This window comes from Centropristis striata, chromosome 2, assembly GCF_030273125.1.
Source record: "Centropristis striata isolate RG_2023a ecotype Rhode Island chromosome 2, C.striata_1.0, whole genome shotgun sequence".
NCBI lineage: Eukaryota > Metazoa > Chordata > Actinopteri > Perciformes > Serranidae > Centropristis > Centropristis striata.
This window is the reverse complement of record NC_081518.1, coordinates 8,162,104-8,185,492: the sequence shown is the minus strand read 5'-3', so window position 1 is coordinate 8,185,492 and position 23,389 is coordinate 8,162,104. Positions and strand designations below refer to the sequence as shown.

The window sequence follows — 23,389 nt, the reverse complement described above, 5'->3', positions numbered from 1 at the left end:
TCATACTATGCCTGCAGTGAACTGGTCAAGTGTGGTTGTAAAGGTGCAAGGTGCTCATGCAAGAAGGCATACTGGAAATGCACAGATGTTTGTAGTTAAATGTAATAAATAAGTAAGGTAAATGTAATAAATATTATAAGTGACGTTAATGAAGTTCAATGAAATGTATGCATGTTATTCATTTTTCAGAATACATGCACTGTATATGACCTATTTTAATACATTTGTTTGGACAATATAATGATAACAACAAAAAAAGCTCATAAGAGTTTAATTTATGAGCTGATATCTAGCCATTTTACATGGTTTTCTTGATAATAACCAAAATCATCAACAAGAAAACCATGGAAAATGCAGCTCATAAATTAAACTCTTATGAGCTATTTTTGTTTTTGTAATTATATTTGTCCAAACAAATGTACCTTGAGTTGTACCAGGCATTAAAATGAACAACAAATCAAGGAAAAAAAGGGTGGTCTAATGTCCGAACGCTTCAGAGCTGAGTTGGAAATCAACTAAATACATGGCCAAAATGAACATATCTATTTAATCAAATAATCATCTAGTGATATTCTCAATAGGTTTAATGGATTCCTTGGCCCAGAAAATGTATATTTTGCGAACAAGATTGACTTTCTAAGTGGCTTTTAAGATAAATTGGTTCTCATAGATTTTATATGGCTGCCATCTCCGATCCGTAATCTTGATGTGGCTCCCATTAAAAATTGAAACTTATGGTGATGGAGAGCATGTGGAAAAAATGTGGTGCTTTTGTCCGACGTGTCCCCTTTATTTTGACTATAATGAAAAATGTTTTTAGATGGGAAAATGGCTTTCATATGGCCTATGGCCTGTGCATGATAAAACATAATAACAATAAAAATAAAAATAAATAAAATAAAAATAAGTAAGACCACACTCAAGATAACGTCATTCAGGATTTACAAATCAATCCTCAAAGAGCTTTCAAAGAACCAATTTAGCTGGATGAGAACAAACAGGATCAGTTTAGAATGAATTATTTACACTACATTTGAAGAAACAGATGCCAGGTGGCTACAGTCTGCAGTGATGTAAGCCTGGGATGCTCTGTTGCAGAATGTGTACTTTGCATTAGCAGCCAATGGGGTTTGTTCAAACAGTGAAGTGTTTGTTCTAATAAGTGACGAGATTACAGAGCTATTAAAAAGATAAAGAACAAGCGTGTAAGTGGACCTTGCCTTGTGATTATTTGGTCGATAAGTGACTGTCAACAATGAAATGTCAAGTTTAACTTTTAAGTAAAAATGGACGAGATGATGATAACATCCAGAACAAGACAGTAAGTGGACCTTGAGTTGGGATATTTAAAGGGTTGATCGTTATTTTTACACACATCTGAAGTTTATGGAAAAAAATAAGATGAGATAGATAGATAAAATATCAATTTTCAAATGGAGTGATAGATCCAGTCTAACATTGAGATTTTTTGATTAAATTGGACTACTGACTGTGCCTTTAAAGGAACAGCTCATCAATGTGTCTGTAACGGAAGATACACATGGTTAGCTAATTGACTAATTGACACAGTATGCCTCATTTATTTAATCTTTACAAAAACATGGTGTGTAAACAAAAAGTTTTAGTTTTATTTTTGCAGTCAGGAGTGCTGATAGATTTATTACCTTCAGACAGAGCCAGACTAGGTGTTTCCCTGTTTCCAATCTTTGTGCTAAAATAAGCTAAGCTAAGCTAAGCTTAGCAAGCTAACTTGTTGCTGGCTGTAGACTTTTTTTAACAGACAAAAACATAATTAATTCTTCCTATCTAACTTTGGTTAAAAAAGCCAACATGCACATTTTCTAAAATGTCTGACAATTACTTTAAGTTTTTTTCATGTAATTGATCCATTTGTGACTGAGACATGCAGACATACATGAATAAAATAAATCCACTCTGCAATAAAGCCAGCTCTTGGTACTGTTGGTAGTCGTACCTATGAAAAATAATGCACTTTAACTCTTACATAACCCACGTAATTGTGAGCCAGGAGGCACAGCTTATCACAACCCATAATGACGTTTGTTGACCTCTCGTTGAGGAAATGGAGCGAAGAAGAGAGGCAGGGCAGGTGGGAGATGGTTCAAACAATCACAGGACTCGTTTAGAACTGAAAAAAGTCAGCTTTGTTGTTTTGAGTTAACCTGTAAATTTACCTCAGTATGTAGATAACCTTCTGCTTCCAGTAGTTATGTACAAAAGTAGTTATTTTCATCCAAACCCAACAGTGTGAAATAGAAAGATTATTTTTGTAAGAAAACATACAAAATGTTTTTTTGGATAGTTTAATGTTGTGTTAAAACCCTGTTAACATAATAAAGACTTATTGCTGTTTTCAGCAGATTTCCAGTGACCCTAAGCATGTGAAAATGTTTTTCAGTTGGCCTGCTGGTTTTCTATTATAGTATAAGGTTCACAGTCAATGATTATAGGATTAATATGAGACAGCCAAGCCAAATAGATTCACCTAGTTTCACCCTTCTGGAAACAACATTGGGAAAAAACATTTCTATGGGTTTTATCAGGCGTTCACTCCTTTTGTTATTGTTAAATCTCTGGTCAGAATGTTGAGTTATTTCTGAAAAGGGGAAAGAAACACTTAAAAGTCTGCAAGGTTCCCACATTTTCCATGCTCATGCTCCAAGCTTAAGTTCTTGAGAAATCCTGCAGCACACAGTATTGACAAATACAAATGTGACGGCTACTGCTACTAGCTGTGAAGGAGCTTAACTGTAAATGGGACATTTCAGATCGAATGGAAACGAAGGGAGAATGTTCTTATGTTTATCTAAAGGCCACAGGATTTTATTTTCTGCTTTCACACCTCAATAAAAGAGAATCACGTCTCATTATTAATTATTCACGTGTTGTTCTCTCTGTGACAACAGTAAAAGGCTGGAGAAGGAATTAAAAAAAGAGAGATTAAACACTATTAAAGACGTGCAGATCGCAGAGAGCTTGAGGCAGACAACGTGAGAGAAAGTGTGAAAGATTTAGCACATAGAGGCTGAAATGAAGAAGGCTGTGTTATCTCCAACGCTGCAAATGGGCTAATTTGGCTCGCTTTATCGGTCTCCCTCCCGCGCTCTGTGTGTTCATTTGTGTGTGTTAGTGTGTGTGTGTGTGTGTGTGTGTGTGTTAGTGTGTGTGGGGGTAAATTTTCAGCGTTAGGCCAGCAAAAAAAAAAAAAAAATAGCATACATCATGTGAAATGTGTTTTGGAGGTGTTTTTTATCAAGGACACACACACACGCAACTAGCTCTGTAGAGAAAAAAGCTTTTTGGCAGAGAACCTCATCCTCATCTGAAAAAGGACACTCAAATTTAATTAAGTGTTTTACGCGTCTTATGACCAACATTTGTCCTTTTATTTCATTTGGTCTCACTCTAATGCAGAAGATGTAATGTAATGGAGGGCATCCTTGCCTCTCAGAGACATTTTAAGAACTCAATTATTATTGTTTTCTCGTAATAACGTGCAAAGAAAGACACACAACGAGGACGAATGTGTGTGATTATTCTCAGCCCAAGTTGCTGCTTTTATGTCGAGGACAGCCGAGCTCTACGTCCTGTTTCTGGAGATCGCACTAGAGGAAGAGTCGTGGTCGATCCTTCCTTTTTCCTGTCCAGATGGCAGCATCAGCTGACAGCAGATACGGGGTCTCTTGTGTTGACATGTCTATCCTTCTTACAAAGCTCATTGGTGGCAGATGTGTGCGTGGGAGGATGCTGGAGGGGTGTGCACAAGTGTGTCTGTGTGTGTGTGCATCTTTGTTCTTGTGTATGTTTTTATGTGACTTTGTTTGCCTACAGGGTTAAAGAATAAATCAATCTTAATGTATTTTACAGTAACAGTTTCAGTGCTCTAGGACATCTGATGAATAAATGAATCATTTTGCTGATTTCTGTTACACATTTGTATTCAAGTACACTCCAACATGGCCCACACAAAGCCCTTTTTTTATTAGACCCGATCCTGGGATAGTTTGGAATTGTGCCCCAGGATCCCACAAGAGGAACAGACATTTGATTACTGTACTTGTCAGCTAAAGAGAAATCCCCCTCCCTCCTACTTCCCATCCTGCCCAGGGGAGATAACAGAGCTCTTCTGTGTTGCAGAGAAGGACACGCTGTGCCATATCGGCGACCAAGTCCCGCTTTTGGCTACAATTTGTTGGCAATTCATCTTAATTTTTTAACTGGAACAGGACGTGAATCATTATCCTGAAGTGAATGGAGGAGTTGAAACGGATGGGAACATGTATAAGATTCAAAGCAATTTACATAACTTATATGAACACAATAAACCTTTACGAGGACTAACTCATCCTACATTTGGTTTACATTAGCTTCAATATGCAGGAATCAGCAAATTTGCAAAGGAGTTTTGAATTGAGATGACTCATGTACCATCTGTGTATCTTAGCACAATGACTGATGGGTGTCTCTGCGAGGAAACACAACTTGACAGCAGATTGTCTGAAAAATGTAGCTGCTGCACGGTTAATTTTATGCTGCATTTCTTCTGTAACAAAAGTATAGCAAATCTCTCTTTCTGTCTTCTGGATTCAGTGACCTTAATGTATGATATGATAAATGTCATATTTAATGTTAAAAACAACACGATGTGACTTAAATCAGCTCATATTCTCATCAAAACCTTTTTTTTTGTGGCATTATAGTCGACTGAAGTCATTCCTCATTCAGTAGGGGGTGGATTTGATCTCTCATATGTCCAATCTTGTAAAAGAAGAAGCCATGAGTGAGGTCAGTCTGGCTGATTGCACCACGAAAATCCCATGAATATATCAATAAAAATGTCTATATTTAATTTTCTTACTGAAAGAGCCCAGATATGATGGTCTGAAATGCAGAGAAATCACCAAGAATAGTGGTGACAGGAGAAGAAGAAAAACATGTTTGTGCTTTAAAATAAGCATCTATGTGTGAAAACATCAGGCTTAAAGGGACAGTTCGCCCATTTTCTTTTTAGTGTAGTTGCGTCCTGAAACTGCTCACAACAAGGTCTGTGGAGTAACCAAGTCATGATTTCTGGAAAGAGACATTTCTGTTGAGTTTTTCAAACTCACACCAAACAATCTAGATTGATTAAAAGTGCTACAGGTAAGAGGAAAAATAGGTGTTTTTATCCTGGGGTGAACTGTCCCTTTAAGTACATTTTCAGAGTGAACTCAGGGGATCGATGAGATGGATAGTGTTACAGTGTCACACTTTATTTGCTGTAGATTTATATCTAAAGAGGAAACGATGACAACAGCTCGAAAATGGCACATAACATTGTAGCATTGTGAAGAAGTCCCAATCTTAAAAGAAGTGGTGCTCTATGTGTGGTTGATATAATCCAAACAAAAGTATTGTATCAAAGATGCAACTTTCTGTCATCCATATCCATCAATCAAGAATCAAAACAGTAGGCTATTTACAGTATATGTCCTCATAAAGATCAACAGTACCCTCTACAGTAACATGACAAATGTGAGTACAGCTCAGTGAGGGTCAAAGGAAACCAGCTTCTAACATGAGTAACCACTTATGTCATTTATTTAATTAAGAACACAATAGTCTTAGTGATGGCAGAAAGACAAAAATAACCCAACCAAGGACATCTTTAGAAGAAAAAATAAAAAAAAAGCATTGTGTATTTACTCCTCACTAACCAATGAGATTCATGTTTGAGTTTGGAGTAAGTCCTCCTCTTGCAGAAGAGAGGAGAAAATGGCAGAGAAGTTAGCAGAGAGTGACAAAACATAAAGTGAACCTAAACACGGCTGAAGCTGCCAGTTTGGGATGTTTAAACAATTTAAGTAAGTGATTGCTCCAAGTGTGAGGAGTTAAAACAAGTGGTGAGCATGAATGCACTTTTGCACCCTGAGGGCAGTTCATCGGAAGAAAACATACTCGGTGTAACTGGTCCACAGTTTGTCTTCCCCCGGGTCGTTACTGGCGTAAGAGCAGGTCCCGGTGGAGTTGCAGGCCACCATGTGGAAACCAGCCTCGGCCAGCCGGTCAAACGCCTGCTCCAGAAAGTTATACTTGAGGTAATACCTGGCGGTGTATCTGTCAGGAGGACGATCCGGGTCGCGGCTCTCATTCAGGGTCTCCCCAAAAACCTCTTTAGCCAGGGAGATCTTGCTGCACACGGTTATTCTCGCGACCCTGCGGAATTTCGCGTCCGCCTGAATGTCCCTCCCGATGGTGTAGCTGCCTCTGTACCCGATGGTGATGTAGCCGGCGTCGGCCCCGGGGGAGCGCAGGGTCCGGTCCGAGGAGGAGGTGACGGGGCTGGTGAGCTCAGCCTCCTCCTGCTCCCCGCTGTCCTCCGTGTACGAGCTGTCTTTGCTGACGGCCGCCAGGCGCCTCGACAGCTCCGGCAGCTGGAAGAAGTCCGCCTCCTTCTGCAGCCTCCTCTTCTCTTTAAAAAACTCGGGCAGGAAGAGCTCCGAGTCCCGCAGGTAATCCAGAATGTAGCGGAACAGAAAGCCGTCCCGGTCGAAGAAGAAGCGGCCCTTGCTGTCTTTGGGCAGATCTCCCGGGGAGCTCTGGGTGAACTTGGTCCACAGGAGAGAGTTGGGGACCGCCGTGAGAGTTTCTAGCCGGGTCACATACACCTGACCGCCCACGTTCAGCTCCACTATCTCAGAGAAAGTTGAACTCTGGCTGTCGGTTTGTGCCATCTCTCTCAGTGTCCCTGTAGTTCCCCTAACAAGGACGGATAGTTTGAGAGTCTCCTCACTGTACAGAAATGTTTGTAGTGGTGTGTGTGTGTGTGTGTGTGTGTGGGAGGAGAGGAAAAAAGGACGGCCAACAGAGACATTAACTGTTCACTGGAAAGCTCTGAGAAAACAGAATGATGCCTTCAAGGGCCCTATGTAAGCCTCAACTTCTCACTTTAACCCTCTGGAGTCCATCTATTTATTTAAAATACACGTTTTGTTTTATTATACAGTAATAACTTTATTGATATGTAGCCAAGCTGAGAAAGCCAGTTAAAAGTGCAATCATAGGAGCTTTCACAGTGTGCCATTTATTTTTCTAGACCATTTTTAAAATGTGAATTTTCTTTCTACAATGAAAACTATTACTATTTGTAATTTACATGCAAATAGACTGTTTTGTAGTTTTGTTATTTATTTATTTTTTTCTGCTGTTTTTGTGTGTATAAATGGTCAAAATAAAAAATGGTACATTTCCATAGACACCTGTGTCTTTTGTTTGTATTTTGGGTTCCTGGCAGCTTTATACTGTCAATTAAAATAAAATGAAAAATCTGACTGATAGCCAAGTTTGTGTTGAGAAAAAGGAGCCATGCATGTGATGTAAGGACAGACTGAAAGATGCTAAACAGAGACAGAAATGAATGCATAGGAAGTTGACAAATTTGAAACAAAATCTCCTGGACTTCAGAGGTTTAACCTTCTGGAATCCATGAAAGCAGCTTCACATCACTTCTTCATGGCGTGAAGACATAAAAATGAACCAACGTCGAGTCTTGACATCAGCTTCCTTCTAAAGTTCTGGCTTGAAACTCATGCCTGATTTTTTTGATGATATTCGGCCAAGTAAAAATGGAGATAATGTCAAATATATTTAGTATAAAAATATAGAACTAGATATTATCCTCGTTGTACCTGTTATATGTTATATTTGCAACCTGTGTTCATATTTGCAACATGTACATTTCTGTGTGTGAATCATCATTTTCAAGGTCAGATTTTATTAGACACGACCTGCGAGGTCCCTATTGTATTTCGAATGTTTCTTTATTATTCTTCTTCCCAAATGATCGCATATTTCACTGCCTGAACATACCCCAAAACTCATGAAACTTTAAATATAAGTCACACATGGTGAAAATTTTTATAATCTATTGTCATCCTGAATTTCCACCACTAGGTGGCGCTATAATAAAGGAAAGTGCGTTTTGGCTAATAACTCCCACATACTTTATCGCACATTCAAAAAACTTATATCCACGCGTTCACTGAGTTGTGCTGAATCTCGTGATATAAGCCCATTTTCGCCTAGAGTTTTTTTTTCGCAAATTCGCGAAATGTCGCAAACCAAATTTTTTTTCGAACTCCTCCTAGGCAATTTCATCGTTTTGCACCAAACTTTGCACACAGCATCTATGGACCCGCATGACAAAAAGTTATTAAAAGAATTTCGATTACCCAAAGAATACTCAAGTTATTAAATAACAACTTCCTGCAGGTGGCGCTATTTTCAACACAAAACACGAAGTGTTGCATATCTCCACATTGGTGTGTCTGAATGACATGAAACTCAGGTTACTACCTCCCCATGAGCCCCTGAGGCTCTGTGCAAAATTTGGGGCGATGACCACTAGGTGGCGCTCTTTAAAATTGAAGTATTTTATATCTCCAAATCAGTTAATCGGATTAACACCAAACTTGGTATACATATTGTCAATGCCCTCCTGAGGATATCCCTTGAAGGTTTTATTGATCGGCCCCTAGGTGGCGCTCTGGCGGCAGTTTAATTTAATGAGTGCCACTGTGCCCAGACCATAAGACTTAAGGCAATGAAATTCATAGGGGTGGTATAGACTGGCCCCTGTAACGCACAAACCCCGACGGCAGCATGCCCCGACACGCGTGTACTGCGAGGGCCCGTTCAGTACTGCGCGCAGTCCTAGTTTTTTCTTTTGTTTCCTTTGGGTTCAAAGTTTTGATCAAGAAAGTTAAAGTTAAAAATGAATTATCAGGACATATAGGTGATGTTGCACTGAAAAAACTGATAACTGATACCAACATGTCATGGTAAAGATTTTTTAACAGATTTTTTTTAATGGACATAATAGCCCAAGATTTCAGAGGGTTAAAACGGGGAAATATCTTGTCCTCATTCATGCACAAACCTGATAAATAAGCATAATAAACATTTACTCAATGAGGCCACTGTACCAACATCATCTTGCCAAGAGTTAGATGAGAAGTTTGATATTATTCATTCATACCCTAAGGTTAATGTAGCTTATAATTGAATGCTGTAATCTGCTCTCCTTTTCTACAATAATGAGGTGATTGTCTCAGTAGTCCAAGAAAGAAATTCATGGGAAACATATGCTCTTGTTTTTCTGAATAAATTATATAATCATCTGTGAATTCAGAAAAAAATAATCATATAATTCTTTTTAAGAGCAGATTGGTTTTTCCCATGAAGATTTTCTCAGTATTTTATTTTCTGGGATAACTGTCAAATATTTTTTTAGTGAATGCATTATGCAACTGTAGCTGAAGTAATCAAAGGTAGCAACACCTACCAGCACCTCTAACGCTTAGAACCGCTTGTTATTTTTACATTTCGCTTTTGTGATGATTAAACAAACAAGATTAAAGTGCAATTTAGAGGTACTTGCTTTGTGTTTACTTTGCTTGAGTAGGCTGCTTGATTTGTATGCTACCTTATCATTCTTCACTACATTTACGTGGGACACACTGTTGACCTGCTTTGTACCGACTACATCTCTAGTTAACTTACGGATTAAGATTTTACATGCAAAACATATGCATAACTTATAAAGTTGCATGCATTTTTAAAATTTCAACTCCCAAAAGTAGCTCAACTGTAAATATACATTGACATAAACATTAAAAATGTTAACTACACACTAGTAATAAGGCACCAGGAGTACTTTTTTTTTTAACTTTGTATTTCTACTTCAGTATTATTATCAATTCAGGACTTTTTCCTAAGAGGCAGCACTTCCTGTAATGAAGCCTGCATAGTGCATTATAAGACCTGCTATACGTTTTCATATTACACATATCAGATTAAGTTAAGTTATACTATTACTTATAGTTACTTAACTAAATTTTATGACACATGGTAAAGATATGTGAACATTGTGGAGCTTTATGTAACCATAACGGGTGTTGAATGTATTTATTGCCTGCTGTATACCTTTATGACATGTCAAGTAAGGATGTGTTTATATCACTAACAGGATGTTTGTGTCTTTCTACAGAGCAGTGCCTAACAGCAAAAAAAAAAAAGGTCAAGATGTTCACGTATTCCCTTAGGCTGCAGAAACAAACAGCGTGATCCGTTCAGATGATTTTCCTGATCCTGATCCATTATTATTATGAGGTTATTAAGCCAACCATAACAACTCTCCATTCATTGTTTATAAATAAAACATGATGTTAACAGAAAATCATCACCGGACTCATATAACATATAAGTCATATACGTTTTATTATAAACAGATGAGATTATGTTCATTGTGAGTTCATTATTGACCATGGAAACAGCAGATTCCCCTCATATTAATTTAGCACTAGATCTGTAACATTCAGTCATATCACATGATCCTCATCAGTAGCAGTCTGCTCAGTTATCGTGGAATTGTAACTTTTTTCTGAGCTCTTCAAGGACTTTTTGGCCAGCTTGGCTTACAAATTGTGCTCAAAAAAGATAAAATCTGCAGGAAGACAGTGTGATATGATCAAAAGCTCCAGTGCAGCCAGTAAATGGACTTTGAGGTGAGATGTCTTGTTAACTGTACTATGTATAATGTGCTATGGCTGCTTTTATAGGACTTTGCAATGCACTATAAATGCTTGATGTAACTTATTTGATGCATGATTTGTGTGCTGTTTTGCATTGTGATCCACAAAGCCTTGTTACAGTAAAATGTGGGTTGGCTTCGGTTTTATTTAGGGAATCAAGCAATTTAGCTGCATGAATAAGTTCAGTGGGGGCGTTGCGTTATTTGTCATATTTGCAGTGAAGCATTTTCTTTTCTTTCTGGGTCTGCCAGAAATCAAACTCAGCCTCACTTCTCCTTCGTCTGAGTTGGAAATTTGAACACTACATTGTGTTCGACAGGAAGGCTCAAATTCTGTTTTCATACAACAGAGTTTGAAGACATGGCCTCGGCCTCGGAGTCAATCCTTTGTTTCCGAGATTAAATGCATGAAAAGAAGTTTCCTGTACAACTGAGAAGGGAGCTGGTATAAGTGCGCCTGTAGTCTTTGTGTGCAAACGCCTGAACACTCAAAGGTCAGAACACATAATGTACAAAAAAACCTCTACTTTAAAAAGGTTAAATAAAGCTGGTCTGACTGGTATGTGGTGTCTCCACAATCCCTTGAAAAGACTTTTCCTCAAATCCACACAAGTCTTAACCCCGAGATCGATTCAGCTTAACACCAAAGAGCTCTTTGATCCAGCCTGAAGTGCAGTGTCGGCTCTATTCACATTTCAGTCCACACGCTGCCGATTCTGCTGAGGAGGACGTTATCACTCATAATCTGACTAATTGCTCTGTTATCTCTGATGATTAAGTTTGTTTGATGCATAAAAAGCATCAGAGAGAGAATGTTGATTAAGATCCGTTATGGAAAAACAACACTGAATCGTTTAGAAATTCAGCCTGCAGCCTACAGAAATGACACAGAACATTATAACCAATCTGAATGGCTTCGCTGTTGATATAGGTGTAAAATATATATGATTATAGAATAAATCTGGCAGAGATTCAGCTATTCTGATAACAAAGTAAAGTCTTTACTCTAAATTCAAGTGTAAGACACAAAATATTGAGCAAGCAGAAATAAAACATCTGGCTATTCAGTCCAAATCCTTGAATATTTTTTAAATATATATAAGCTCTGAGAGTACAAACACACTCATTATACACACAAAACTAATTTCTTTGCATTATTTTTATGCAATTGTGTTGCATTTTGATCCAAATACAATGAAAGTAAAACACTTCAGCTTCCTGTCATGTCTTAACCCTTGTGTGATGTTCATATTGTTGTTACTCAGCCAGTGTTTGTGGGTCTGATGGACCCGTTGCATTTTGTGGCTTTTAATGCCTCACAATCAAACACTTTTATGTTAAAATACTGAACAGATGTTTACCTTATCCCAATTACAAGCAGTATAAACAATATATATGGTTAATATTTGCCCTTTACCTTTGTTAGGTCACATTTATAACTTATTATTTGTGCAATGTTCATATTGTTGTTACTCAGCCAGTGTTTGTATTAATTGTATCATTTTTCTTTTAATAAAAAATGAAAACGGGTCCCACAGACCCAAACACCACACAAGGGTTAATACATGTAATACAATAACTTTTAAAGGTTTTATCTTTGTTTTTTCAGCACATCAATCATATGATAGTGATTATTAGCTGTGATAACAACATGACAAACTTTTGCAGCTGAAAGCACACACACCTGTTGCTTCCCTGACACTACAGGTTCCTGTTTCAGAGAAGAAACCTGAATGCATCACGCAGCCTTTCCTGCCCAACACATTTCAATCTTTGGATTAGAGCGACATCTAGTGGACAATAAATAAAGTAGCAGGATGTTGTTTTAATGGAGATGTTTACTGAAGCACTGAGCCACACTGTGCCCAACTTTTGTATGATCCACCTTCAAGGTGGCTGGTCATCATTTGCAATAAATTATTTATAGAATTAGTGATTCACAAAATATACCACTTTGTTATGAAAAAGCAACGATCAAGTCTCTCTCTCGCTCTCTCTTTCTCTGCACATCACAGACACCTAATGGCCCTCCTCTGTCGTCTCGACCTCGTGTCTGTTAGCGCCATTAAAGGTCACCATTTTTCTCACAGTCTGTCAGAAGATAATTGGATAAAAGAAGTTGTAAAGTTTAGCTTTCCAGCAGTTTCTTACTGGGTGAAGGTTAAGAGATATGTCAGCTAGTTGGGCTCCCCTATGAGACAGTTCATAGGTTTATTAGCAGTTTTTCCTTTTGTGTTTTATATAAAATATTACAGAATGTAATAACTATTGTTTTAACATAAATGTAGTAGAATCAAAAGTATGTTTACCACTGAAATATGCCCCCATAATGTTAAGCCAAGGCAAATATTTTTCATTTGGACGTTTTTCACCCCACATTTCTAATGCATGTGCACTGATACAAAAAATGTACATTAACATTGAATGGGTATTCTTGTGTTTATTGTTATATGTTGTAAATGTACCTATGTATTTACCACAACTGGTCTTCTGTAGAAGACATCAAGATTTACTATTATTTTTGTGTAAGTGTCAACTCTCAGACTGAGATTTAAACAGGTGAATGATGTTTTGTATTGTTAGTAGATAACAATCTAAGTTCAAAGAAGGTTATAATTAGATATCATTTTCTTTTTAGAAGTTACTTTTTTGCATAAAAACTAAAATACAAATGTGTGTCTCCATTTTCAGTCCACCTGCTTCCACCTATATTGCTCAAAAGATGGTGAAAATAAAAAAAACAGGATATAACACAGCATCATATTTACATTCTGCTAGTGTAGGTGTGTTTTTAATACCCTGAGATCCTACATAGGAAAAATATTTAAAGTGTTTTATTTCAGGGAGCAGCTGTAAATGTCTAAACTGAGCAGGGCTTCAAATAAAAGTCAGGGAAGGTTGAAAATATTTGGATTCCGGATTCTTTTGACTTTTGCTTTTCAGTATTTCTTCTCCATGTGTCTTTGAACATGTTTTATGGATGTGTAGTGTGTGTGTGTGTGTGTGTGTGTGTGTGTGGTGCCGTATCACGACTCTGAGAAATCATGTGACCTCCTGCCTGTGACACGAGGCAGCCTCCTGATGTGACACCCAGTCAAACACTGTCACTCTGCAGCGTGCTGGAGTGTGACCTGCTCCAAACTGTCTCCCTGCTCCCTACAGCACGGGGCCCATCATCCATGTGTTGTCTTCCCCTCTCCTGCCCTCAATCGGCCCCTCTCCAGTGATCCCCTCCCTGCTCCTGTCTGACACCACGACAGAGACGAGAGGCAGGAACCCTCTCTTCTTCTCTGTCAACAGAAAAACACTCGCCCTTATTCTTTTTTTCTTCAAAACACATTTGACTTCTTGTGCTCGATCTTTTTTGAGCCCACTTCACCATAAGGTTGAGTGCTCATACTATACTCGAGCTGTGCAGAGTCTTGTCTCTGCAAGGTTTGATACAGACTCTCCCTGAGCTCACAACACCCCCTACAGCATTTAATTAACTCTATGGAGACTTAGGCTATTTTGTCCATTTTTGAATCCTTTTCATGTCTTTTCGTGTCTTCATTCTGTCATTTTGTGTCTTTTTGGGTAATTTGTGTCTTTTTTGTGTTTTTTTTTGGTAATTTTGTGTCTGTCATTGTGTCTTTTTTTGTTATTTTGTGTCTTTTTTTGTTCGTTTTGTCTTTTTTTGTCATTTTGTGTCTTTTTTTTTGTCATTTTGTGTCTTTTTTTGGTCTGCTTTGTTTACTGCTTGTCCACTTTTGGAGACTCCAGAGGGTTAACATGCTAAATATGTTTTAAAAAATACTTCACACTTCTTGTGCAAGTAAATGCTCATGCAGCAGGAGGTTAGGGAGCTGGAGGACAGAGCTCAGTGTTGCTGCATTTTTACTAAATGTGCACCAATTGTTTATACAGACCACCTACTGTGAGATATGGATGGTATTGGAGGAGGTATGTGACTATAATGTGACTCCAGTGAATGCCTGAATTACAGCGAGGCTCCATACATTTATATGCAATTAAGCTCACATACACTACATAATCACTGCTGACTGTGCCAATTTAATCTCCCACTGTTTAAACTTGCAATCCAGAGGATAAAACATTATAAACTCTCAATTAAAACACAGTTGAAAATACATTAAGGCACCGTTAGTCTCCTTTAAAGCAGTTTAAAGTGTACCATAACACCAAGCTGTAAAGGAGGTTTCCCTGCCTGGGAGTGTGCTCTGTGAAGCAGCACCTACAGTGTCCGGCTGTGGACAAAATTTAGCTCGGCAGGTTTTCATCTGCACCGGTGTTACGGATCTAAACCATCTCCTAATGAAGGCGTCTGACTTCAGATCGGAAATGTCAGTGTTTCAGTGTCTGTGTTGGAAACTTTCAGACTGATTTCCGTGAACATGGCAGAAGGTGGAATACCATGGCTATCACACCTTGTTGACATTCAAAAACTTGTTTACTTTTATACATTCGATTCATTTAAGCTAATTTCTCTCCACAAAAGCTAACAAGCCATCTACAAACTGACCTCCTGGTACATGGCAAAGTTTAGCTCCCTCTCCAATTGTAAAAATCAAGTTTTCTGCGACCACATCTCTTTATTTTTGTACATTTGATTCAGTTTTTTCAACTGTATAATATATGCTATTTGAGACCACGTGGCCCAATGGACAAGGCGTCTGACTTCGGATCAGAAGATTGAGGGTTCGAGTCCCTTCGTGGTTAGGAACGAGAGCTTTGATCAAATAAACAAGGTGTGAAGGTGCTTTCTGGCTCAAGTTTGGCATTAACTCCATTAATGTTCACATGTGAATTGAACAATTTAGCTTTCCCTCCTTAACCAGGTCAAAGTTGGGATATGATCACATCTTACTGACATTTAAAAATTATTTTTCGTACGTTCGGATTCAGTTTATTTCTGGAAAGGATTTTGATGGAAAATTCACAAAAGGAGGCCGGTTAGCTCAGATGGTCAGAGCGTGGTGCTAATAACGCCAAGGTCATGGGTTCAATCCCCATACTGGCCAGAAACTGGAAGTTAACACAGCAAAGTACTTGAGGAAGATTAATGTTATTCCTGCTTACTTTTGATTGTGAATTGAGCCGATTGGCATTGAAGCATTTAAGCTAATTTCCCTCCACACAAGCTAAAAAGCCATCTACACACTGACCTATTTGGCAAAGTTCAGCTTCCTCTCCAATTGTAAAAATCAAGTTTTCTGCGTCCACATCTCCTAATGAAGGTATCAGACTTCAGATCAGAAATGTTAGTGTTTCAGTGTCTGTGTAGGAAACTTTCAGACTGATTTCAGTGAGCATAGCAGGATTTGGAAGACCATGGCGATCACACCTTGTTGACATTCAAAAACTTGTTTATTTTTGTACATTTGGTTCACTTTTTTGAACTGTATAATGCATGGACAAGGCGTCTGACTTCGGATCAGAAGATTGAGGGTTCGAGTCCCTTCGTGGTTAGAAAGAGAGCTTAGGTCAAAGAAACAAGGTGTGAAGGTTCTTTGTTACAACACAATGTATACAGGTACAGTTGTGTAAAGAAACCACCTGGGATGAAGTTTTTTTGCTCTGTAGAAACAAATACTTGGGGTCAAGTTTGGCACTAATTCCATTAATGTTCACATGTGAATTCAACAGTCGAACAATTTACCTTTCCCTCCTTAACCAGGTCAAAGTTGGGATGTGATCACATCTTACTGACATTTAAAAGTTATTTTTCGTACACTGATTCAGTTTATTTATGGAAAGAATTTTGATGGAAAATCCAATTAAAACAGGCCGGTTAGCTCAGATGGTCAGAGCGTGGTGCTAATAACGCCAAGGTCATGGGTTCAATCCCCATACTGGCCAGAAACTTGAAGCAAAATTGCCAAATCTTGAGGAAGATTGATTTTATTCCAGTTCACCATTACATGTGAAGTGAGGCAATTTTGCATTCAATCTAATTTCCCTCCACACAAGCTAAAAAGCCATCTACACACTGACCTACATGGCAAAGTTCAGCTTCCTCTCCAATTGTAAAAATCAAGTTTTCTGCGTCCACATCTCCTAATGAAGGCGACTGACTTCAGATCAGAAATGTTAGTGTTTCAGTGTCTGTGTAGGAAACTTTCAGACCGATTTCAGTGAACATGGCAGGATTTGGAAGACCATGGCGATCACACCTTGTTGACATTCAAAAACTTGTTTATTTTTGTACAATTGGTTCAGTTTTTTCAACTGTATAATTCATGTTATTTGAGACCACGTGGCCTAATGGACAAGGCGTCTGACTTCGGATCAGAAGATTGAGGGTTCGAGTCCCTTCGTGGTTAGAAAATAGAGCTTAGGTCAAAGAAACAAGGTGTGAAGGTGCTTTGTTACAACTTGATGTATACAGAAACACTTGTGTAAAGAAACCACCTGGGATGAAAGAGGTTTTTTTTGCTCTGTAGAAACAAATACTTGGGGTCAAGTTTGGCACTAATTCCATTAATGTTCACATGTGAATTCAACAGTCGAACAATTTACCTTTCCCTCCTTAACCAGGTCAAAGTTGGGCTGTGATCACATCTTACTGACATTTAAAAATTATTTTTCGTACACTGATTCAGTTTATTTCTGGAAAGAATTTTGATGGAAAATTCAACTAAAACAGGCCGGTTAGCTCAGATGGTCAGAGCGTGGTGCTAATAACGCCAAGGTCATGGGTTCAATCCCCATACTGGCCAGAAACTGGAAGTTAACACAGCAAAGTACTTGGGGAAAGATTTATATTATTCCTGCTTACTTTTGATTGTGGATTGGCATTGAAGCATTTAAGCTAATTTCCCTCCACACAAGCTAAAAAGCCATCTACACACTGACCTATTTGGCAAAGTTCAGCTCCCTCTCCAATTGTAAAAATCAAGTTTTCTGCATCCACATCTCCTATTGAAGGTATCAGACTTCAGATCAGAAATGTTAGTGTTTCAGTGTCTGTGTAGGAAACTTTCAGACTGATTTCAGTGAACATGGCAGGATTTGGAAGAACATGGCAGGATTTGGAAGACCATGGCGATCACACCTTGTTGACATTTAAAAACTTGTTTATTTTTGTACAATTGGTTCAGTTTTTTCAACTGTATAATTCATGTTATTTGAGACCACGTGGCCTAATGGACAAGGCGTCTGACTTCGGATCAGAAGATTGAGGGTTCGAGTCCCTTCGTGGTTAGGAACGAGAGCTTTGATCAAATAAACAAGGTGTGAAGGTGCTTTGTTACAACTCGATGTATACAGAAACAGTTGTGTAAAGAAACCACCTGGGATGAAAGAGTTTTTTTTGCTCTGTAGAAACAAATACTTGGGGTCAAGTTTGGCACTAATTCCATTAATGTTCACATGTGAATTCAACAGTCGAACAATTTAGCTTTCCCTCCTTAACCAGGTCAAAGTTGGGCTGTGATCACATCTTACTGACGTTTAAAAATTATTGTTCGTACACTGATTCAGTTTATTTCTGGAAAGAATTTTGATGGAAAATTCAACTAAAACAGGCCGGTTAGCTCAGATGGTCAGAGCGTGGTGCTAATAACGCCAAGGTCATGGGTTCAATCCCCATACTGGCCAGAAATCTTGAAGCAAAATTGCCAAATCTTGAGGAAAATTGATGTTATTCCAATTTACCATTTCAGTGTCTGTGTTGGAAGCTTTCAGACTGATTTCAGTGAACATGGCAGGATTTGGAAGACCATGGTGATCACACCTTGTTGACATTCAAAAACTTGTTTATTTTTGTTCATTTGGTTCACTTTTTTGAACTGTATAATTCATGTTGTTTGAGACCACGTGGCCTAATGGACAAGGCGTCTGACTTCGGATCAGAAGATTGAGGGTTCGAGTCCCTTCGTGGTTAGGAACGAGAGCTTAGGTCAAAGAAACAAGTTGTGAGGGTTCTTTGTTACAACCTCAAGCTCAATGTTTACAGCTACACTTGTCTAGGGGGAAACCACCTGAGATGAAAGAGTTTTTTTGCTCTAGAAACAAATACTTTGGGTCAAGTTTGGCATTAATTCCATTAATGTTCACATGTGAATTCAACAGTCAAACAATTTAGCTTTCCCTCCTTAACCAGATCAAAGTTGGGATGTGATCACATCTTACTGACATGTAAAAATTATTTTTGGGATTCAGTTTATTTCTGGAAAGCATTTTGATAGAAAACTCTGCAAAAAAAGGCCGGTTAGCTCAGATGCTCAGAGCGTGGTGCTAATAACGCCAAGGTCATGGGTTCAATCCCCATACTGGCCAAAAACTTGAAGTTAACACAGCCAAGTACTCGAGGAAGGTTGATGTTATTCCAGCTTACTTATACATGTGAAGAGAGTTGATTGGCATTTAAGCTAATTTCCCTCCACACAAGCTAACAAGCCATCTATACACTGACCTATTTGGCAAAGTTCAGCTTCCTCTCCAATTGTAAAAATCTAGTTTTCTGCGTCCACATCTCCTAATGAAGGCGTCTGACTTCAGATCAGAAATGTTAGTGTTTCAGTGTCTGTGTAGGAAACTTTCAGACTGATTTCAGTGAACATGGCAGGATTTGGAATACCATGGTGATCACACCTTGTTGACATTCCAAAACATTGTTTACATTACATGTTACATTGACATTGTTTATTTTTGTATATTTGAAGGTTGGCGTAGTTACGACAACCTATGAAACAGTGTTTTACTTTTATGTTCAGAAGTGGATAAGTAAAAAGAGTAGAAGCCATTGGGTCTAATGCACACAAGACACACAGTAAAATGTGTCTATTTCTAAGTCATAAGATCATAGAACATCTTGTTTCTGTACAGCTGAGTGCACTCAATGAGTATCTGAGTGGAAAGCAGCCCTTTATTTCTAGCGCCGTCTGCTGGAACCCTCCAACATCACAGCTCCAGTGACACTGGATCAACGATATATGCTTCTTGACCCCATGACATCCCCTGTTTCCATGGTAGATAAAACCTGATAAAGTGCCCTCTAGGGTGGCCTTAACATTAAGAAAACACCTTCCATATAGGCTAGGCGTATACATGCTAGAAATCTCTCTGTGTGCATGTGTGTGTGTGAGTGAGTAGGGGTCTTGACTGTGTGTGTGTGTGTGTGTGTGTGCGCGCGTTTGTCTTGGTGAATGTTTAAATGCATTTGTATGGTAGATATAGTCGTTATTGTGAGGATCTCTCTGCTCGTGACTCTTAAGGCTCTAGCTTTCCATATGCTTTATGTGTCTTGAGTGTGTGTGTGTGTGTGTGTGTGTGTGTGTGTGTGTGTGTGAGTGTGTGTGTGTGTGTTCTCGTCACCTTCTCCCAGGGTTATGTCTGCACCCTTGTGCTCCTCAATCAGCTCTAATGGATCCTCTGGCTCAGACTCAGGCGGGGCACTGATTGTGATACTAAAGACACACACACACACACACACACACACACACACACAGATCGGACAGGGCGGGGCTGGAGGCTGGATGTGCGTCGTGATGAGCTAAGAGTTACGCCGACCCTCCTAACATTTTCTTCCTGTCTTTGTCCTTTGTTTCTTCGCTCATCGTGACTGTCCCTTCATGCTGCAGTCACTCCAATGAAACCAAATTATATAAAATGTAACAAAATCTTCAATGTGTTGTTACTATAAAAATTTGATTATAGGCCGTACATGCAGGATCTTCACATCTTTCCTTCTGTGTCACCCACCCCCCACCCATCACCACCACCGGGACCCGAGTGTGTGTGTGTGTGTGTGTGTGTGTGAATAGTTCACATGGGTCCCATCGACCCTCCCTTCTTCAGTGTCTTCATTCAGAGAGTGAACAGGTCCCCTGGGGCTAATGTGTGCTTTTGTGTGTCTGTGTGGCTGCGACATTATTCTCCCCACTGACTTTCTATGGGATGAAAAAAATGACGTCCATGCACCGGTCTCCTTCCGTGCTGTCTTTAGAAAAGAGATGTGCTGCAGGGGAACATGTTGTAAAGCAGGACAGCCCTCATATGAATAAAGACACACAAGTCACAATATAGAGATACTTCTGCTGCATTAGCATTTTGCTGTTGCATTGGCTCAATTTTCACCACAGACGAATTTGGATTTTAAAATTTTCCAATCTTTATCAGATTGGTTACTAAATAAAAAAGAAATTGTATATGTCCAATCTGTTATATAGTAACTAATAATTTAACTCACATAAAAACACATTTTATAGATTAAAGAAAGAGCAAACAGAAAACTAGAATTACCGCGTCATGGTTTTATGCCTCCATCACCCTGTCAGGTAGCAGTTTACATCCATGTCTGCACATCTGACTCATATGACAGTAGACAATGTTTCAAATATGAATGTTGCTCTAAAGAAGGTACAAATTCAGCACACATAACCACAGTTTTAAGGTGGACAACCAAGATTATTGTCACCATTTCAGTGTCCGAGCAAATGTCTCCCCTTCTTTTTCTTGGTTATGGTGTCACAGTGAAGTTGGACTTTGACCTTTTAGATATCACTTCATCATTTTATCCTTTCAGACATTTGTGTAACATTTAAATTCATTTTGTGAGGTCACAGTGACCTTGACCTTTGACCGCCAAAATCAAATCAGTTAATTGAGTGGACATTTGATCCGAATTTTAAAATCACAGAGCCATAAAAACACAAAAATGCAAGAAGTCAGTTTTTAAAATGACGCAGAGTGGGAATTACTTTTGAAAATGTTCATTTTATTCACTTAATATGCCGTATTGCTGAAAATATCAATAAAATAGTCGACAGCCAACTGTACACTACAGTAATCCTACATCCATAAAGCAAAATTAATTCTTGTTTGACTTACTTTGACTGCATCAGTTCATTTTTTCTGTTCAACCACAAAGCTTGTGTTTAAGAAATCACTTGTTAGGTTAATCATCTAGAACACAATAAGCTAGAGTACAGTAATATTGCAAGATTGGAAACAGTTAAATTATACAATGTACACTACAAAAACCTTCACTCAACACTGAAATATAAAGAAAGGAAATTGCATTACTTGTGTTTTTAGCAATCATGTTACTGCTGCTATTCATCAGGGCAATGTTGTTAGAATAAGGAGAAGCTCTTGCAAACTTAAAGGGAAGCATTTGACCTTTTGCATTCAGAAGTTTGCACAGTGAACCTCTTTTATCATCAACTGAACCAATCAATTGTGTTGTGACCGAATTGATTTAGCATCTTTGTGTTTTAGTAAAATATATTAATCAACTTTTACATTTTTCCAAAAAAGAAAACAAAATAAACATTGTGATTCATTGTCATGACTGTTGTTTTGCACTTGAATTTCACACACAAGAGCTCTTTTTTGTTTCTCATCCTGTCTCGGCACCACTGACTCTCCATACATGCAGGTCCGATACAACAATTAGATTGTCATTGATCCATTGGAGCTGACGGCCCTCCACTCATAAAATCTAGTCTCGTAGGAATCTGAGTAACTGTTTGACTCACAACTCTAATGCCGTATCAGTGAAGCTGATTCATGGCTCTGACTCATTAGGAATCAGAGGGGTTTGCTGATTGTAGAGCCTCATTCTTGCGGTGAGCCCCAGATGGCTCTACCTGCAGCTGGCCCGAGTGGAACAAAGCCGGTTCTATAATTAGGTTGTGGAGGCTGATTCGATTAGAGCAGCCGCTACATTCATTTTGCTAAAGATGCTCCTCAGCTGCTTGGAGGGACTAATGGAGGAGATGGAGAGATATATGGGAAACAATTAGACATGACATTATCGTATGGTGTGTGTTTGTGCATGTGTCTGTATTTTTGTATTAAAAGCTGCATGTTTGTGCAAATAAGTAAAAAACTCTTTTTCTATTCCTATACCACACAGTACGCCCCCATATATCCCCCTCAAGCCTACTCTTTTTCTTCTTAATCCCTCGCCATATTCCGATGTTTCAATTAGCTGCCTTGCAATTAAATTACAGGGCACATTACTTAAGAGGGACATAAATACTGGCCCGCCTACGTGATGGTGCCTCAGCCACAGATGAGATATGAGCTGCCTCTTGTCACGCTATCTGAGGAGGAGACTGTCCAGAAATCACAGTCACACATTTTTAACTCTTTCTGTGCTCACAGTAAGAAATATTAAAGCCCCCCTCAACTAAAAAAAACAAACACATTTGGATGTTTGACCTTCACTGTGCAGAATGATGGCTGCTGGCAGAGGAACATTTATCTGTTTACGCCTTAAATATGAGTTTATGGCAACATGTATGCTAAGAGCATGATTTTGTGACATCACAACTAACGTGTAAGCCAATCACAGTCCAGTGTGCAACTTACACAAGTGTGATGTTGAGACGTGATGCACTAACAGTGAAGTAGAAAATGTCTTGTGTCCAACTTCTGAAATGATAAATATATTCTCGTGGAAAAAAATATATATTTAAAAAACACTTTCCACACTTACAATGAAGAGTGCATTTGCAAAAACAGATGAAAATTTAAGATTTTTTCCCCCACTTAAGAATGTGGGATCCTTAAATTCTCTTACTGCATCTCAGTAGACATTTACTGACAGAACTTGAAAACTTTAGACTTCCAGTTTTCATGAGTAAAATTATCTTTCTGTCTAAAATTGGTGGAGTGCTTCTTTAAACTAAACTAAAAACATGGGTTCCCATTTACCCAATTGCTGTACCATGATAAAGTTGAAAAAATGTGTCATTGTATTATGTAATACTTAAATTAATCAAAAAGTTAAAGTTGTGTTCAGTTGTTGTTGACTTTCTGTTAATGTTTGTGCTGCATTGTGCTGTT

At 38.6% G+C, this 23,389-nt stretch overlaps 1 protein-coding gene and 9 non-coding genes across 10 annotated transcripts; 9 read left to right on the top strand and 1 right to left on the bottom strand.

Annotated features, from left to right (window-relative positions):
• Positions 1-5,252: 5,252 nt before the first annotated feature.
• LOC131987041 (BTB/POZ domain-containing protein KCTD12-like) lies at positions 5,253-6,835 on the bottom strand. The gene has a single exon (XM_059352187.1). The coding sequence runs from the start codon at positions 6,732-6,734 to the stop codon at positions 5,940-5,942; it is 795 nt and encodes a 264-aa protein (XP_059208170.1). The 5' UTR covers positions 6,735-6,835; the 3' UTR covers positions 5,253-5,939.
• Positions 6,836-15,237: 8,402 nt separating this feature from the next.
• trnar-ucg (transfer RNA arginine (anticodon UCG)) lies at positions 15,238-15,310 on the top strand. The gene has a single exon. It is a non-coding gene; the product is annotated as a tRNA-Arg (tRNA).
• Positions 15,311-15,538: 228 nt separating this feature from the next.
• trnai-aau (transfer RNA isoleucine (anticodon AAU)) lies at positions 15,539-15,612 on the top strand. Its single transcript has one exon. It is a non-coding gene; the product is annotated as a tRNA-Ile (tRNA).
• A 764-nt stretch (positions 15,613-16,376) lies between these two features.
• Positions 16,377-16,450, top strand: trnai-aau (transfer RNA isoleucine (anticodon AAU)). The gene has a single exon. It is a non-coding gene; the product is annotated as a tRNA-Ile (tRNA).
• A 391-nt stretch (positions 16,451-16,841) lies between these two features.
• trnar-ucg (transfer RNA arginine (anticodon UCG)) lies at positions 16,842-16,914 on the top strand. The gene has a single exon. It is a non-coding gene; the product is annotated as a tRNA-Arg (tRNA).
• Positions 16,915-17,236: 322 nt separating this feature from the next.
• trnai-aau (transfer RNA isoleucine (anticodon AAU)) lies at positions 17,237-17,310 on the top strand. Its single transcript has one exon. It is a non-coding gene; the product is annotated as a tRNA-Ile (tRNA).
• A 412-nt stretch (positions 17,311-17,722) lies between these two features.
• On the top strand, positions 17,723-17,795 carry trnar-ucg (transfer RNA arginine (anticodon UCG)). The gene has a single exon. It is a non-coding gene; the product is annotated as a tRNA-Arg (tRNA).
• Positions 17,796-18,116: 321 nt separating this feature from the next.
• On the top strand, positions 18,117-18,190 carry trnai-aau (transfer RNA isoleucine (anticodon AAU)). Its single transcript has one exon. It is a non-coding gene; the product is annotated as a tRNA-Ile (tRNA).
• Positions 18,191-18,403: 213 nt separating this feature from the next.
• On the top strand, positions 18,404-18,476 carry trnar-ucg (transfer RNA arginine (anticodon UCG)). Its single transcript has one exon. It is a non-coding gene; the product is annotated as a tRNA-Arg (tRNA).
• A 321-nt stretch (positions 18,477-18,797) lies between these two features.
• trnai-aau (transfer RNA isoleucine (anticodon AAU)) lies at positions 18,798-18,871 on the top strand. Its single transcript has one exon. It is a non-coding gene; the product is annotated as a tRNA-Ile (tRNA).
• The last annotated feature ends 4,518 nt before the right edge of the window (positions 18,872-23,389 follow it).